Raw genomic sequence first — 13,406 nt, 5'->3', positions numbered from 1 at the left:
TTGATGGTGTATATTTATTTCATGTGTAATTTTCATATATTATTTTGACAACTATATGAGGACTTTTGCCATCTGAGTTCTACTTATCTACTTATCTACTTATCTTTTTTTTTTGTATCAACTATAGATTTTTTTGTTTGTTTTCAACTATAGATTTTCTTATCGTGGAGTTTTTAGGATAAAATTCTGTCACAAAGCAGGCATTTTCCTTTAAGGGAACTAGCTTTCTGACTTCCCCTTACTCAGAGAAGTGTTAATGTAGGCTCTCTGAGAAGATTTTCTAACTCCATCCTCAAATTCCAACAAATTGAAATTTGGAATAATCTGCATCAGTACTTGCATAAACTGTTATTGCCCAGAGTTGAATATGAGGAAATTTTTTTGAAGCCTTGGTTTAAATATTCCACCAATACCAAGCAACCCAACTTGCACTCTATAATTTTGTTGAATTAGAAACACAAGAAAGTGGCATTGTGGAATATAACATTAAAATATTAATATATAAACAAGAACAGAAAATATAGAAAATATCTTTTATTCTTGTGCATGACTTTGAATGTTGACATAGGTTTAACTATGATAGAAGTGTACATCTTATATGAAATTCTATTTAGAAATATTGGTCATTAACTTGTAATTTAACAAATCTATTATGGAAACAAAAATGTACATCCTTCTTTAAGAAGATATTGGAACTTTCAGTTTGAAAGAGAATCATACATGAAAACAAAGATAATTCCTATAATAGTTTAATCTATACCTTATATTAAATCTAACAACTAACAATTATGAGTGTCTACTATCTTGAGGTGTTATAATTTGACATTAATTTCTGTAACATGAAAGTACTATATTATGCGCTTTCAGTGAATTCAGTAATTATTATTACCACACTTTTTATCCAGTTTGTTTTTAGCATTTTGTAAGACACATTAAATCCGAGAAAAAATAACAAGTAACTGATAAATGCCCACTAAACTTCTCTGTCATCATATTAAACAGCTTTTTTCACTTTGGCAAAATGAATATTGCCATTTTATGACTTTCAGATATTTCATAAAGTTTGTTAGAGCATTAAGAAAATTAAAATAGCTCAAATCTGTTTCTAACTTACCAATGATTCTATCAGATTCTTCTACACTGAATATTCTACTTCATTGTAGAACTTTCTGTATTCCTACTTCATTGTATATTGACATAAATGTAAGCAGCATGGCACATTAAGGTTTTGAGAAAAAATAAACTTCTCCAAGAAGTCCTAGAAAGACAGATCATTCTGAATCTCTCACCTGTGCTTTACTTTCACAGTGAAGGTAGAAAGGTAAACATACTGCCTTCTCTTTTAGCTTTAAAACACCAGCAATGTTCGTTTTTATGTAGTTTGTGAAAATCATACAAAAGGATGATTAACTCCTATTGGAAATTTTTTAAATTCCCAGCTCACTGAGAAATTTCAGCAATTTCAACATCTTACTTACTTTTTATTTATGTGTTTATTTTATGTGATGCTTTGATAGAAATAATAGTATAAAGTCAAGCTTCTTAGAAAATGTTTAGTTTTGCCAAACTTAACAGTATCCTTTCCCTCAAAATGACGCGTCTTAATATATTCTGCTAATGTTTACCTAGAGTTAGCATTTTCTTAGATTTAGTAATTGTTTATTTAAAGATCTATAATAATTTCTGCAATTAATAGCCAAATATTTTTGCCTAAAGGTTAAGTAGAATTTCGAATATTTATGCTATTAATTTTTATTTATTTATGATAGTCACAGAGAGAGAGAGAGAGGCAGAGACATGCTATTACTGTATACTAATAACATTCGACATGCCTTCTGATATGCTGTGTGAGTGCTTCCTCAAAATCTTCAAACTTCCTCAGAAATAGAGTGCCAGAAAGTCATTTATGTAAAAACTGTTTAATATTTACTAACTTATTACAGAGCAGTTTGTGTTTTAATTTTTACTACATTAGTGTTTAGCATTAAGACAACAGTGGGTCAAGTCAGGTGTTCGTGTTGAAGGTTCACTGGAGTAGAGTAATCACAACATGGTCATCTCGGCCTTGCCATAACATCTCTCCTTCGAAGTCAACCAGTCCATGCTTCCTGGCCCGCATGAGAATGCCCACTACTTTATCTGAAATACGAACATATCTGTCAAAGAGATCTCCAAAAGTGACCTGGATCTTGCCATCTCGCCTTTGGTGGGCCATTGTACGGATGATGAAGCACAGGTCCATGATCTCTCTGTAGATGTGCTCCTCGGCTCGCTTGGCCCTTTCTGCGGTTCTGGTTCCCTCCTTGGGACGGCCATAGCCTTCATCTCCTTTGTGCAGGCGGGTGGACATGGCCAGCTGATAATCGAATTCTTCACTGAAAGGATTGAGCTTCTGGGATTGTATGTGTTCATCGGCCCATTGTTGCCATCTCCCTTTCAGGTCATCCACTTGGCTATATTTCCGCTGGGCCTTGCAGCTGAGTTTCTCTGTAAATCTATTCGCCCTAAAAGGGAAAGAGGGTGAAGAATCAAGATACTGATATTTAACATCCAAGTGTTTCTTTCTCTTTGTACTGCCTGCATGTAGGCAACTTAATGTAAGTCTATTTTTTTTCATTATTAACAAAATATAATCACAACATAATTCGAAATGAAAGAAGAAAAAGTATAACCGTCACACCATTCTTTATTTTTATTTGAGGATAGTTGACAACTACATTGTTCTGATTTTGGTACACCATAAAAATATATTAAACTCTACTTCAAGAAAAAAGCTTCTTTACACAAATATTATGTAATATGTATGTCTTAAAGTTGCAAGCTGATAACATTTTAGAATTGGAGTCATATAAATGCATTAAGGAAACTATTTTGTATGGGACTTCAGAAACCAGTTATTTCGAAAAAATAAGACTTATTATACTAGCACATACACATTGCGCATTATTCACTTATGAATACGTGGATATGTGTAAACCATATGTGGATTTTGAATGAGAGCATATTTATACTAGTATCAATGATGTGCCTCAAATTTTGGAGTATCAAGTTGTATAGATGGAAGATGATTGCTAGCAATAATAACATTTATTGAATACTTTGTGCTGGTATTCTTCTAAATGCTTTTCATTAATATTTCTATAACCATTCTATGAAGATAGGTGCAACTATTCTCACTTCCCAGATGAGGAAGCTGAGGTCAGGGTGGTTAAGTAACTTGCCTAAAGTCACAAACCTGTTAAATGATAGTTGTGGAATTTGAACCAGGCCTGTGTGTAACTACTGTGAAATAATGTCCTAAACCAGGGGCAAAGGTAGTTTTAAACACCAGCTGTCTGAGGCTTAAGTCAATACTCTTCCCACTGTGCAGTGATGTCTGTCACTCATCATGCAGGTACAGTGTCCAATAAGTAGGTGAATTGTGTTTCAAATGTGTGTGTGTGTGTGTGTGTGTGTGTGTGTCCTTGCAATTTGGACTGCATTTAAAAAAAAAAAAACCGCCTTGAACAATGTGGACCAGAAGTATCATGAAGGTACAGGCCTAATTTTAAAATCAGTAAAATTTATCTTTAAAAGATTTCTCTGTCTTTTCTATATAGTTCCAATCTCCTCGACTCTTTTTCTCGGGTCTCTTTGCCTTCACAAGTAAAATATAATTCTTGGATTATTAAAAGTCACAGATTTGTATTCCTCATTGTTACAAGTGACCCATCCTTCCTCTCCCCAATACCAAGTGGCCTCATGTCTGGAAGCACTGAGATTGGAGATACCCTCACTTCAGTTCACATGAGCAGCAGGCCTGAGCTAAGTAGCCCTGCTATCCAAACTCTCACAATTTTTATTCAAAACCCAGTTACAGGTCAGATGTGGGTATACTTCACTATCCAGTCTCACTTCCTTCCTGAAATCTGGTTAGCCGATGCAGGAAACTCACAGACATGGATGGGGAGACACATATACTCATATTAGCATTTTCAAAAGAGGAATAACAGCCACTAGGTGGCAGACTTTCACTAATTCCCATGTTTTGTGTGTTCAAAACTGCTTGCTTTCAGTTTCATTATTACAAGAGAGCTCAAACTAGATATAGTTTAAACACTGATACATAGAACACTGATACATATAGCACTTCTCTTCTTTGTAGCCACATAAACAAAAATATATGGCCAAGTTAAGTGGGAAAAGGCCATAAGAAACTGTATGCACAGTTACTGCAATTTTTAAATCACATATATATGGAAAAGTGCTAGGAATTTCACCACACTGAAACGGGTTGGATTTCTCTCAGCCCTGCTGGTCCTCACTATCCCCTGCCTCTCCAGAGGCTGTCCCTGTTCAGCTTCCCAGATATAGGCTGTTTGATCTCATTATCAGACGATAGCAAACACCTTTTCCCCTTAGAACCATGCATAGTCTTGAAGAGCAAACTCAAGGCCATCCTAGCATAACCCAAAGCTCATACCAGATTTGAAGCAGGGACATCCTGCAAGAGAAGAGATTTGAAACATCTCAGAAGAAAGTGAAAAGAATAATATAGTTTGTTGACTCATACTTGTATCTCCCAAGTGTCAATTGCAGTTCTGTCCTATATTATAAACTGTAATACAGTTGTCCACAATTATTCACAGTTTCACTTACCTGTGGGCAACCATATTCAGGAAGTAAATGATCATCCTTCTAATGAGTCATCAGAAGGTCATTACAAGAGTAGCCTAATGCCATTATCACGGTGCCTACATCATTCACCTCACTTCATTTCATCATGTAGGCATTTTTTTTCTTTTCTTTTCTTTTTAAAGAGAGAAAGAGCACACACAAACAGGTAGGGGCAGAGGGAGAGGAAGAGAGAGAATACCAAGTAGGTTCCATGCCCAGTGTGGAGATTGACATGGGGCTCATTCTCACAACCCTGAGATCATGACTGGGGACAAAATCAAAAGTCAGACACTTACCTCACTGAGCCACTCAGGTGCCCCTCCTCATGGAGGTTTTTTATCATCTCACATCATTCCAAGAAGAAGAGTGAGTATAGAACAATAAGATATTTTGACGGAGAGAGACCACATTCATATACTTTTATTATAGCACAATGTTATAATAATTCTATTCTATTATTTTTGTGGTTAATTTCTTACTGTGCCTAATTTCTAAATTAAGTTTTTTCATAGATACATATATTAGGAAAAAGCATAATATATATAGGGTTTTTGTATTTCCTGCAGTTTTAAGCATTCACTGAAGGTCTTAGCACCCACAGATAAGGGGTGGGAGGCTACTGTCAATTTTCCCTTTAAGGAGCCCCTACGCATGTTGGCATACTTTCCATCTTTTATCAAAGTATTTATGACACTTAGCCTGTGTCAAACTGTTTAAGGTACTTATTGGATAGTCAATAATTTTTTTTAAAAAGTAAATAGACATTAAAAGACATTCTTGAAAATAATCAGCAATGCAAATGTGAATATATGGTAAAATTCTTTTTTTAATAAATTAATTTTTTATTGGTGTTCAATTTACCAACATACAGAATAGCACCCAGTGCTCATCCCGTCAAGTGTCCCCCTCAGTGCCCATCACCCATTCACCACCACCCCCCGCCCTCCTCCCCTTCCACCACCCCTAGTTCATTTCCCAGAGTTAGGAGTCTTTATGTTCTGTCTCCTTTTCTGATATTTCCCACACATTTCTTCTCCCTTCCCTTATATTCCCTTTCACTATTATTTATATTCCCCAAATGAATGAGAACATACACTGTTTGTCCTTCTCCGATTGACTTACTTCACTCAGCATAATACCCTCCAGTTCCATCCACGTTGAAGCAAATGGTGGGTATTTGTCATTTCTAATGGCTGAGTAATATTCCATTGTATACATAAACCACATCTTCTTTATCCATTCATCTTTCGATGGACAATATGGTAAAATTCTAACCATATAAAATGCATACACATTTAGGATGAAGAAATCGGTGGCATGTTCATGATTGAAAACAATTGTCATTATCCAGATGACAGTTGAATTTTTTCATTTTTTAAAAATTATCTTTTCAAAAAAAAATAAAAATAAAAATTATCTTTTCTATTGATACCATATTTTTTTTAAATTTTATTTATTTATGATAGTCACACAGAGAGAGAGAGAGAGAGGCAGAGACATAGGCAGAGGGAGAAGCAGGCTCCATGCACCAGGAGCCTGATGTGGGATTCGATCCCGGGTCTCCAGGATCGCGCCCTAGGCCAAAGGCCCCTGCGCCACCCAGGGATCCCCAATACCATATTGATTTTATAATTTAAAGCAAAAAAAATAGGAAAATATTCAAATCAGCCTCCAAAGGAAACTTATTTAAACTGCATGTTATATGGCTCTCTGATTCCCTGATGTAGGGTTTTTTTCTCTCTAATTTGCATTAGGAACTTAGAGTCCCTGAGTTTTGAAACTCTATGTCATTAGGGAAAGGGTTGAGGTTGGCGAGACAATAAATCTCTGAGGAAGTGAAGGATTTATCTTCTAAAAAAGCACCTCCTAAATCTTAATGTCCATTTGTTATATCGTCAAAATAAAATTCCCAGTAATAGTAGAGAAGAAAAGCAAAGGAATGGGTCTAATAAGCAAGAATTAGAACATAGGTTATAAAAAATGAAGTACCAGGAGGAAATACACCTTAATGAGTATTTGTCTCTATCTTATAAATGTTCTGTATTGTTTTTATATTTCTGATTTCTAAAAAGTCTGAAAGTTAATGTTTAAATCACGATTAGAAAATCTTATACCTTGAATATCTTCTTGGTCAATGAACATAAGAAACGATATATCAGTTTATCCTGTTTTTTTTTATCTTCAAGTAAAAATGTGAATAATAGCTTAGATTGAGATTTAGAAAAACAATCTAGCTTAAATTTGTAGAAAGCAAAGCCAAAGACTGGCATCACATCCATATTTTAGGATGGTAATATTTCATCTAAATTTGTCTTCTTAGTAAACAGAATTTCTTGTGGTGAATCAAATATTTCCCTTGTCCAATTATGTACAAAGTCACTAATTCTACCAAACATTGCAAGTGTTCTAATTGGAAAGTGTATATTCATTCATTGAGATAAATTCTGAAATTTATTTTTGGTCATCTTTTTATTTTTTTTATTTTTTTTTTTTTGGTCATCTTTTTAAAAAGATTTTATTTATTTATTCATAAGAGGCACAGAGACATAGGCAGGGGGAGAAGCAGGCTCCCTGTGGAGAGCCTGATGTGGAACTCGATCCCAGGACCCAGGTGCCACCCAGGTGCCCCTTTTTTTGTCATCTTTAAAAATGGCATCAGTTTGAGTGTTGCTTTCTCATGTGAATATGGGCGTTTCAGCAATGTATTGAGCATATAGGAACTAATTGTATCACAGTTTTATCATTTTGGAGTAATAATTATGTGGATAAATTGTTAAAAATTAATAAACCCAACAGGAAATAAAAGCTCTGAAAGGTATATTTCAAACTTAACCAAGTTCACTGGCACTGGAAAAGCTCTGGTAGATGGCCTTCACCTGCATCACCAAACAATGCTTCAAAATGTCATGGGGCCCAGAGGTGAAATTTTCTGGTCTAAGTCTTAGATCTGCATGAAGAAAGCAGAAATCCACTTTCGTGGCCCCACCCCGTAGACTCTCCTGTGGACGGAGTATTTCTCCTCCACCTGGGAACGTCTCTCTGTCAGTAGAGCAAATAATTTCTGCCACCCTTTCCAACTTCCCAGGGAGGTGCTGGGGAGAATTTGCTCATCTGTGCATTGGTTTGCTTTCTCCTCTCCACAGGAAGGATAACCAATTTGACTAATTGGAAGCATGCCATTCAGAGGGTCACATTTATCTCTGCCTGTTATCAATCAGGTTTGAGAGCCAGGCCTGTGACTCCGCTTGCAGATTGGTCACTGTCCTCAGAGTCCATAGAAAGGGTCCCACACTCTAGAATTGGGGTCAAATAGCAAAAAGCCATACTTTGGCCTCCATTTCTAGCAAAGTCCTTCAATACAGTTGTACTCAGACCTTACACTTTGGGTGTTACTAGATTCTGTTAATGAAGCTGACACTTTGATCTCCATTTTGGTTTTTTGAGTCTGTTTTCTACTGAGAGAATCGGCCTAGCATAGTGGTTAAGAACTCTGTCATCAGCCTTCCCAACTTCATCACTTACTAACTCTACGACTTGGATACATTTCTTAATGTCCCTGTGAGTCAATTCCCTTCTCTCTAAAATAGAATTCTTATTCTCAGCTATTATTATTTTTGCGGAATATAACTTGGAGGAGAGGATGAATAGATGAATGGCACTTTAATATTATACCATTAATGTATAGGTGAAGGATGCAGTTTCTTTTGTCTAAAGAAGCTGGAGCGAACAAGTCATGTAGCTATACAATCAAAACACTCAACATTTTTAAAATAAAGCATAAAATAAAACCAATTTCATAGTAAAACCTAGTTAGCAAAACTCTGTTAGTAAAGAATATCTCTACTTTTTAGCAAACCTAACTTGTTTGATTTTGTTATCCATGGAAATTCTTAACCACCAAAAAAAACTTTCTTTTTACTTAAACATTCATGATACATAATTTTCTCCCTATTGGTAGATATGGGTAAAGAATAAAAATAAATGAACAAATCCTCCTTTCATATAGGCTTACTCAATAATGCCATGCTCATTTCTCAAGCAGTACTTGAGAGTCTCATCAGGCTTCTGCTGAAGCTTCCTGCGCACAGCTAGGATTACCACTGACATTAAGAGATGCTGTTCCTGCACATGACATTCTGGTACCTTGTGTACTCTATGACCAAGAAATGAACCAAAGAAGGAAAGAAGAGATTTAATCCCACCCCTGCACCCCAACCCTGAGGTTCAGTCTCCTAGCAGCCTGTAGGGTTGGGATCACCAGGAATGGCCCCTTGCATTATAATGCCTAGAGCTTATTAAGGAGCTCCTCTGGGTCCATTGCTTTGCATAATTAATATCAAAATAACTCTGTGGGTTACATCTATTTTTTAGATGAGGACAAAGACATAATTTGCCAAAGTAACCATGATTCAAACCTGTCTCTCATTCAAAGCTTATGCACCCCTCCATCACACTAAGAAGGTGCCCACGTACATGCCTGATTTTAGGAACCTGAGAAGGGTCCTGTATGTGCGCCCTCACTTCCAGCTGAAACAGTTGAGAGTGTGGCGAAGAGAGTGAAATCAAGAGCAACATTGCCTGGTTCAAATCCCATAGGCTTTACAATCTTATACAAATTTCCTACTATATCTTTGTCTTATGTCCCCATCTGTCAAATGTGGATATTAATTATACCTACCCATGACAATACTGTGAGGATTAAATGAATAAATATATGAATAAACATTGACCCCCGCTGTCCCCTTCCTACCTCTAGCCAATCCAAAGTACGCTGACAGATCTTCACTGTGACATCCTCAATCTTTATTCTGCTGGGTTCTATTCTTCCATTTCTAGCAAACGCACACCCGCACACACATGCACACCCAAAATCCACAAGGCCTGACTTGGTTCCATATTTCTTGGTAGGATAATTATTTCTGATGATGAATTTCTGTATTAATATAAGTAGAGCACAAATCCAAATCTCTCAACACATCTTCAAAGCACTGCAGGGAGAGGTAGCACCAAGTCTGATTTCTAAACATTGCATTTGGAGACAGGCACATCTCAGCTTTGTCACTAACTTACTGGGTAAACTTGCCCTCGGAGCTTTAGTGCCCTCATCCCTAAAATGGGATAATAATACCTGCTTCATAGGATCATGAGAGTTAAAAGGACAGAACATGTAAAATGCCCATGGCAAGCACTAAATGCATGAAGGTTGTTATAATTATCTACATTTGTCGTTTCAGTTTTCTTGAAAGCATGGGATGTCATAGTTCTAATTCTTTCAAAACACCCTTAAAGTCACAAACTGTGACATCTTTTTGTCAAATTGGGTCCTCAGTTTTGTTCTTTACTTTGTTTCATAAAGTTTAAAAACATACCTATACATCTAATATTCCCAAAGGGAGTCAGTTTGTAAGCATTCATCATATCAGAGACTTTTCACATATTTTGATAGTCTATGGTCATGGAGTGAAATAGCCTGACTTTCTATTATGTGGAGGTGGAGTCATTGTCTTAAAGTATGTACTTTTTTGTCTGAATAAGTGTATCAATTTGACTCAGTGTTTGCGTGTGTGTGTGTGTGTGTGTGTGTGTGTGTGTAGGTGTATGTATCTGACATCTAAGTTTTAGGGTTGTGGTATTTTAATGACTTAGCTTTAATAGCATCTCTGTCTTTGTTTAACAACAGAACAAACTCTTTCTGAAAGTGTGAAAAATTGCCAAATAATAGACTCTATACGAATAATAATAGGTTTTATACATGGAGCATATGTGGCAGGTAGTGTGCTAAATTCTTGGAAGCCTTAATCTCAGTTACTTCTCCCAATACAACAGAATTCATCCCAAAAGGTCACTGCTGCTATCATTTTACAAAGGAGGAAATGGGCTTAGAAAAATAACCTCCGTGACGGGGGGGTGGGGGGGGGGGGTGGGGGGGAGGTGAGAACATTTCAGATCTACTCTCTCAGCCACTTTCAAGTATGTAATACAGTATTATCAACTATTGTTGGGGCAGAGCTGGAATTTGAACTTGGGTCTAACATCAGAGGCTACTCTCAAATTGGATAGCAGCCTCCCGCCTGTTTACAGGGTCATAGAGACGTGTGTCCCACATGCACTATGTGGGTAGATGTGTCTCCTGATAATACTATGGACTGATTTGAGACAAGGGAAACGTTTGCCCAGTCCTAGTCTACCAGCACTAGTCTCCACTTCTTTTTGACCCCAGCTGTCCCCTTCCTACCTCTAGCTAATCCAAAGTACGCTGACAGAAGATCTTCACTGTGACATCTAGTCTTATTTTTCTAAGCCCATTTCCTCCTTTGTAAAATGATAGCAACAGTAACCTTTTGGGATAAATTCTGTTGTACTGGGAGAAGTAATTGAGATTAAGGCTTCCAAGAATTTAGCACACTACCTGCCATATATGCTCCATGTATAAAAGCTATTATTATTCATATAGAGTGCATCATATGTGCATCCTAGTCTGCACTTTTTCTGCAGAGAAATAAGCCAATTTGTTACTCATCACGAAATTTACTTTAAAAATGTACCCAACACAGACATCCTTCTATGGGGGCTTCACCTTTGTTGAGGCTAAAACTTGAGTGTTTGGTTCAAAACATTAAAGAAACAAAAGAGTTCAGGCCCTTGACCCAGAAGTCTGTGTCTAGCTCGGCACTGCTCCTTTAGCTCAGGAGCATGCCTTCCCTACAGGACCTTGCGGCCTGCCCAATGTTTAAGATTTTCACTCTACCATTGGTAACATTTCCCTGCCCCAGGCCCCACGGCTGGTTGGGGCTCAAAGGCAGTATAAGGAGCTGGAGGGGGGTATTCACTTACTGGGAAGGCAAGGGGCGTTTGATTCTGGTGGCGACCACCTGCTCTCCATCCTGCTCGGGCCTCTCCTCAGTCTCCCCTCCGTAGCCACTGTCCTCTGTGTCTATGCTGTCACTCCTCCACTTGGGCTCATCCTGTTCCATCTCTTTCCAGCCTTTGGTCAGCTCAGATACCAGGTTGGCACATTTTCTCCTCCGTGTCGGGGAGCCATGGCTGTGGAGCATTCTGTCAATGTCATTTTCTGGCTGCCCAGCTCCAAGCATGTCGCCATCCTCGTATCTATGGCTCAGATGGCTCACATCACCTCCTCTCTCATAAGCTTTGCTGACAACTGTCTTGGTCACCTCTTTCCTTTTGATATGAGAGACTTCAGTGGCTTCCTCAGAGCTTTGTCCATCTCCATGGCCCTCTGGCTTTTGGGAGGGAGACTTCAGGGTGCTCTGAGCTTTCTGCTGGGGTGTGGGGTAGATCACTGGCTTCGGAGCTTGTGGTGGGTCTTGGGATCCTCCCGGCTGCCAACCTGCAGGCTCTTGGGCCTGCCTGGTGCTGTTCTCATTTGCCCACTGCTGCCAACCTCGGGCCAAGTTGATAACCAGGGTGGCTGTGCGTACCTTCCGGAGGGCACGCTTGGCTGGGCCCTCTTCTCTTGCCTTTTCTTCCGGAGCCATGTCTTCTCCTCTCTGCTGGGAGCCTGGGAGTATGGACCATGGAGTGCCGAGATTTAAATAGAAGCAGAGTGTGTGTGTGTGTGTGTGTGTGTGTGTGTGGTGGGGGGAGAGTTTGGTGATAGTGGAAACTATGTTAAACATTTCTTGCCAAGACGTGGTGCCTTCCCCGATGGTGTGCTTTTTTTAAACCCTGACGTCTCCAGTTTCATCACAGCAGAGGGACATCTCTGCTGGGAAAGGACAGTGATATGCACTCCCTTTCTTCTCAAGTGCCAGAGTGGAAACTACTAGATTTGATCATGTGCTCAGCCTTATGTTCTTCGTGACCTTAAAATATGGTCCTACCATTTATAGCATAAAATATGTGCACAAATTGTGCTAGGAATATTATAGGCTTGTTCTCATTTAAATCTCAATATAGTTCTTAATTAGTCCCATTTTATAGCAGAGTACAATGAAATCTAACTTCCTACGGCTAATAATATCTGCAATTCAAACTCACATCTGTCTGATTCAAAACTTGTGCTTTTTATTCTAGTTATCAAAGACCCTGAAGTCCCTTTTTCTTTTTTCTTCACCCCTGTTCGATACCTCCTTAGAATCACCTCCTCCAACCTTCATTTTCCAGATGGAAAAACTGAGGCCCAAATAAGGAGTAGACGAAGGCCAGGCTTTTCAGTCCCAATCTTGAATTGTATAGACAGGTCATATTGATAGAAAGATGAGGATCAAAATTTTGGTCCAGTTTTAAATCTTTAAATTAATACCTACACACATGTTGAATTTCATAGATTATTACTAAGATCTTTTCAAATATTTTGAAAAAATATTTTGTTTTTTGTTTTTTTTAAAAGAGCATTTAAAGACAAAATGAGTAAATGCTATTAGAAGTAATCCTCACCTGACCTTTTGTTTTTAATTACACATCCTTCTTTCACCAGCCTTTAGGTAGATGCAGAAAAAGCCATTCATTCAATTTTCAGAACAAAGGTTGAAATATAGTTTTTAAAAAGGACTGGCTAGATAGGTTATTTGGAGAGAAAATGAACCATATATGAAGAGTGCTAACCAAATAAAAATGCTCAGGACTCAGCACTGAATAATTTCTTAAAGTAAGACAAGGATATTTTTTTTCACACAAGAGTTCTTTTTTTTATAAATTTATTTTTTATTGGTGTTCAATTTGCCAACATATAGAATAACACCCAGTGCTCATCCCCTCAAGTGCCCCCTCAGTGCCTGTCACCCAGT

The 13,406-nt window shown here is 37.8% G+C and overlaps 1 protein-coding gene across 1 annotated transcript; it reads right to left on the bottom strand.

Annotated features, from left to right (window-relative positions):
• Window positions 1-519: 519 nt before the first annotated feature.
• On the bottom strand, window positions 520-12,356 carry ABRA (actin binding Rho activating protein). Its single transcript, XM_025995022.2, has 2 exons — window positions 11,491-12,356; window positions 520-2,504 (listed from the first exon to the last, which is right to left on the bottom strand). The coding sequence occupies exons 1-2, from the start codon at window positions 12,294-12,296 to the stop codon at window positions 2,027-2,029; spliced, it is 1,284 nt and encodes a 427-aa protein (XP_025850807.2). The 5' UTR covers window positions 12,297-12,356; the 3' UTR covers window positions 520-2,026.
• Between the last annotated feature and the right edge of the window lie 1,050 nt (window positions 12,357-13,406).

This window comes from Vulpes vulpes, chromosome 13 (assembly GCF_048418805.1).
Source record: "Vulpes vulpes isolate BD-2025 chromosome 13, VulVul3, whole genome shotgun sequence".
NCBI lineage: Eukaryota > Metazoa > Chordata > Mammalia > Carnivora > Canidae > Vulpes > Vulpes vulpes.
Note: the sequence above shows the minus strand (reverse complement) of the source record. Positions and strands in the feature narration are given on the sequence as shown.

Excerpts from the sequence above, each read along its gene's own strand:
- ABRA (XM_025995022.2), bottom strand. The coding sequence starts at position 12,296 with ATGTTTAACATAGTTTCCACTATCACCAAACTCTCCCCCCACCACACA. Across the intron at positions 2,505-11,490 it reads AAACGCCCCTTGCCTTCCCA|GGCGAATAGATTTACAGAGA; the intron begins GTAAGTGAATAC and ends TTTCCCTTTTAG.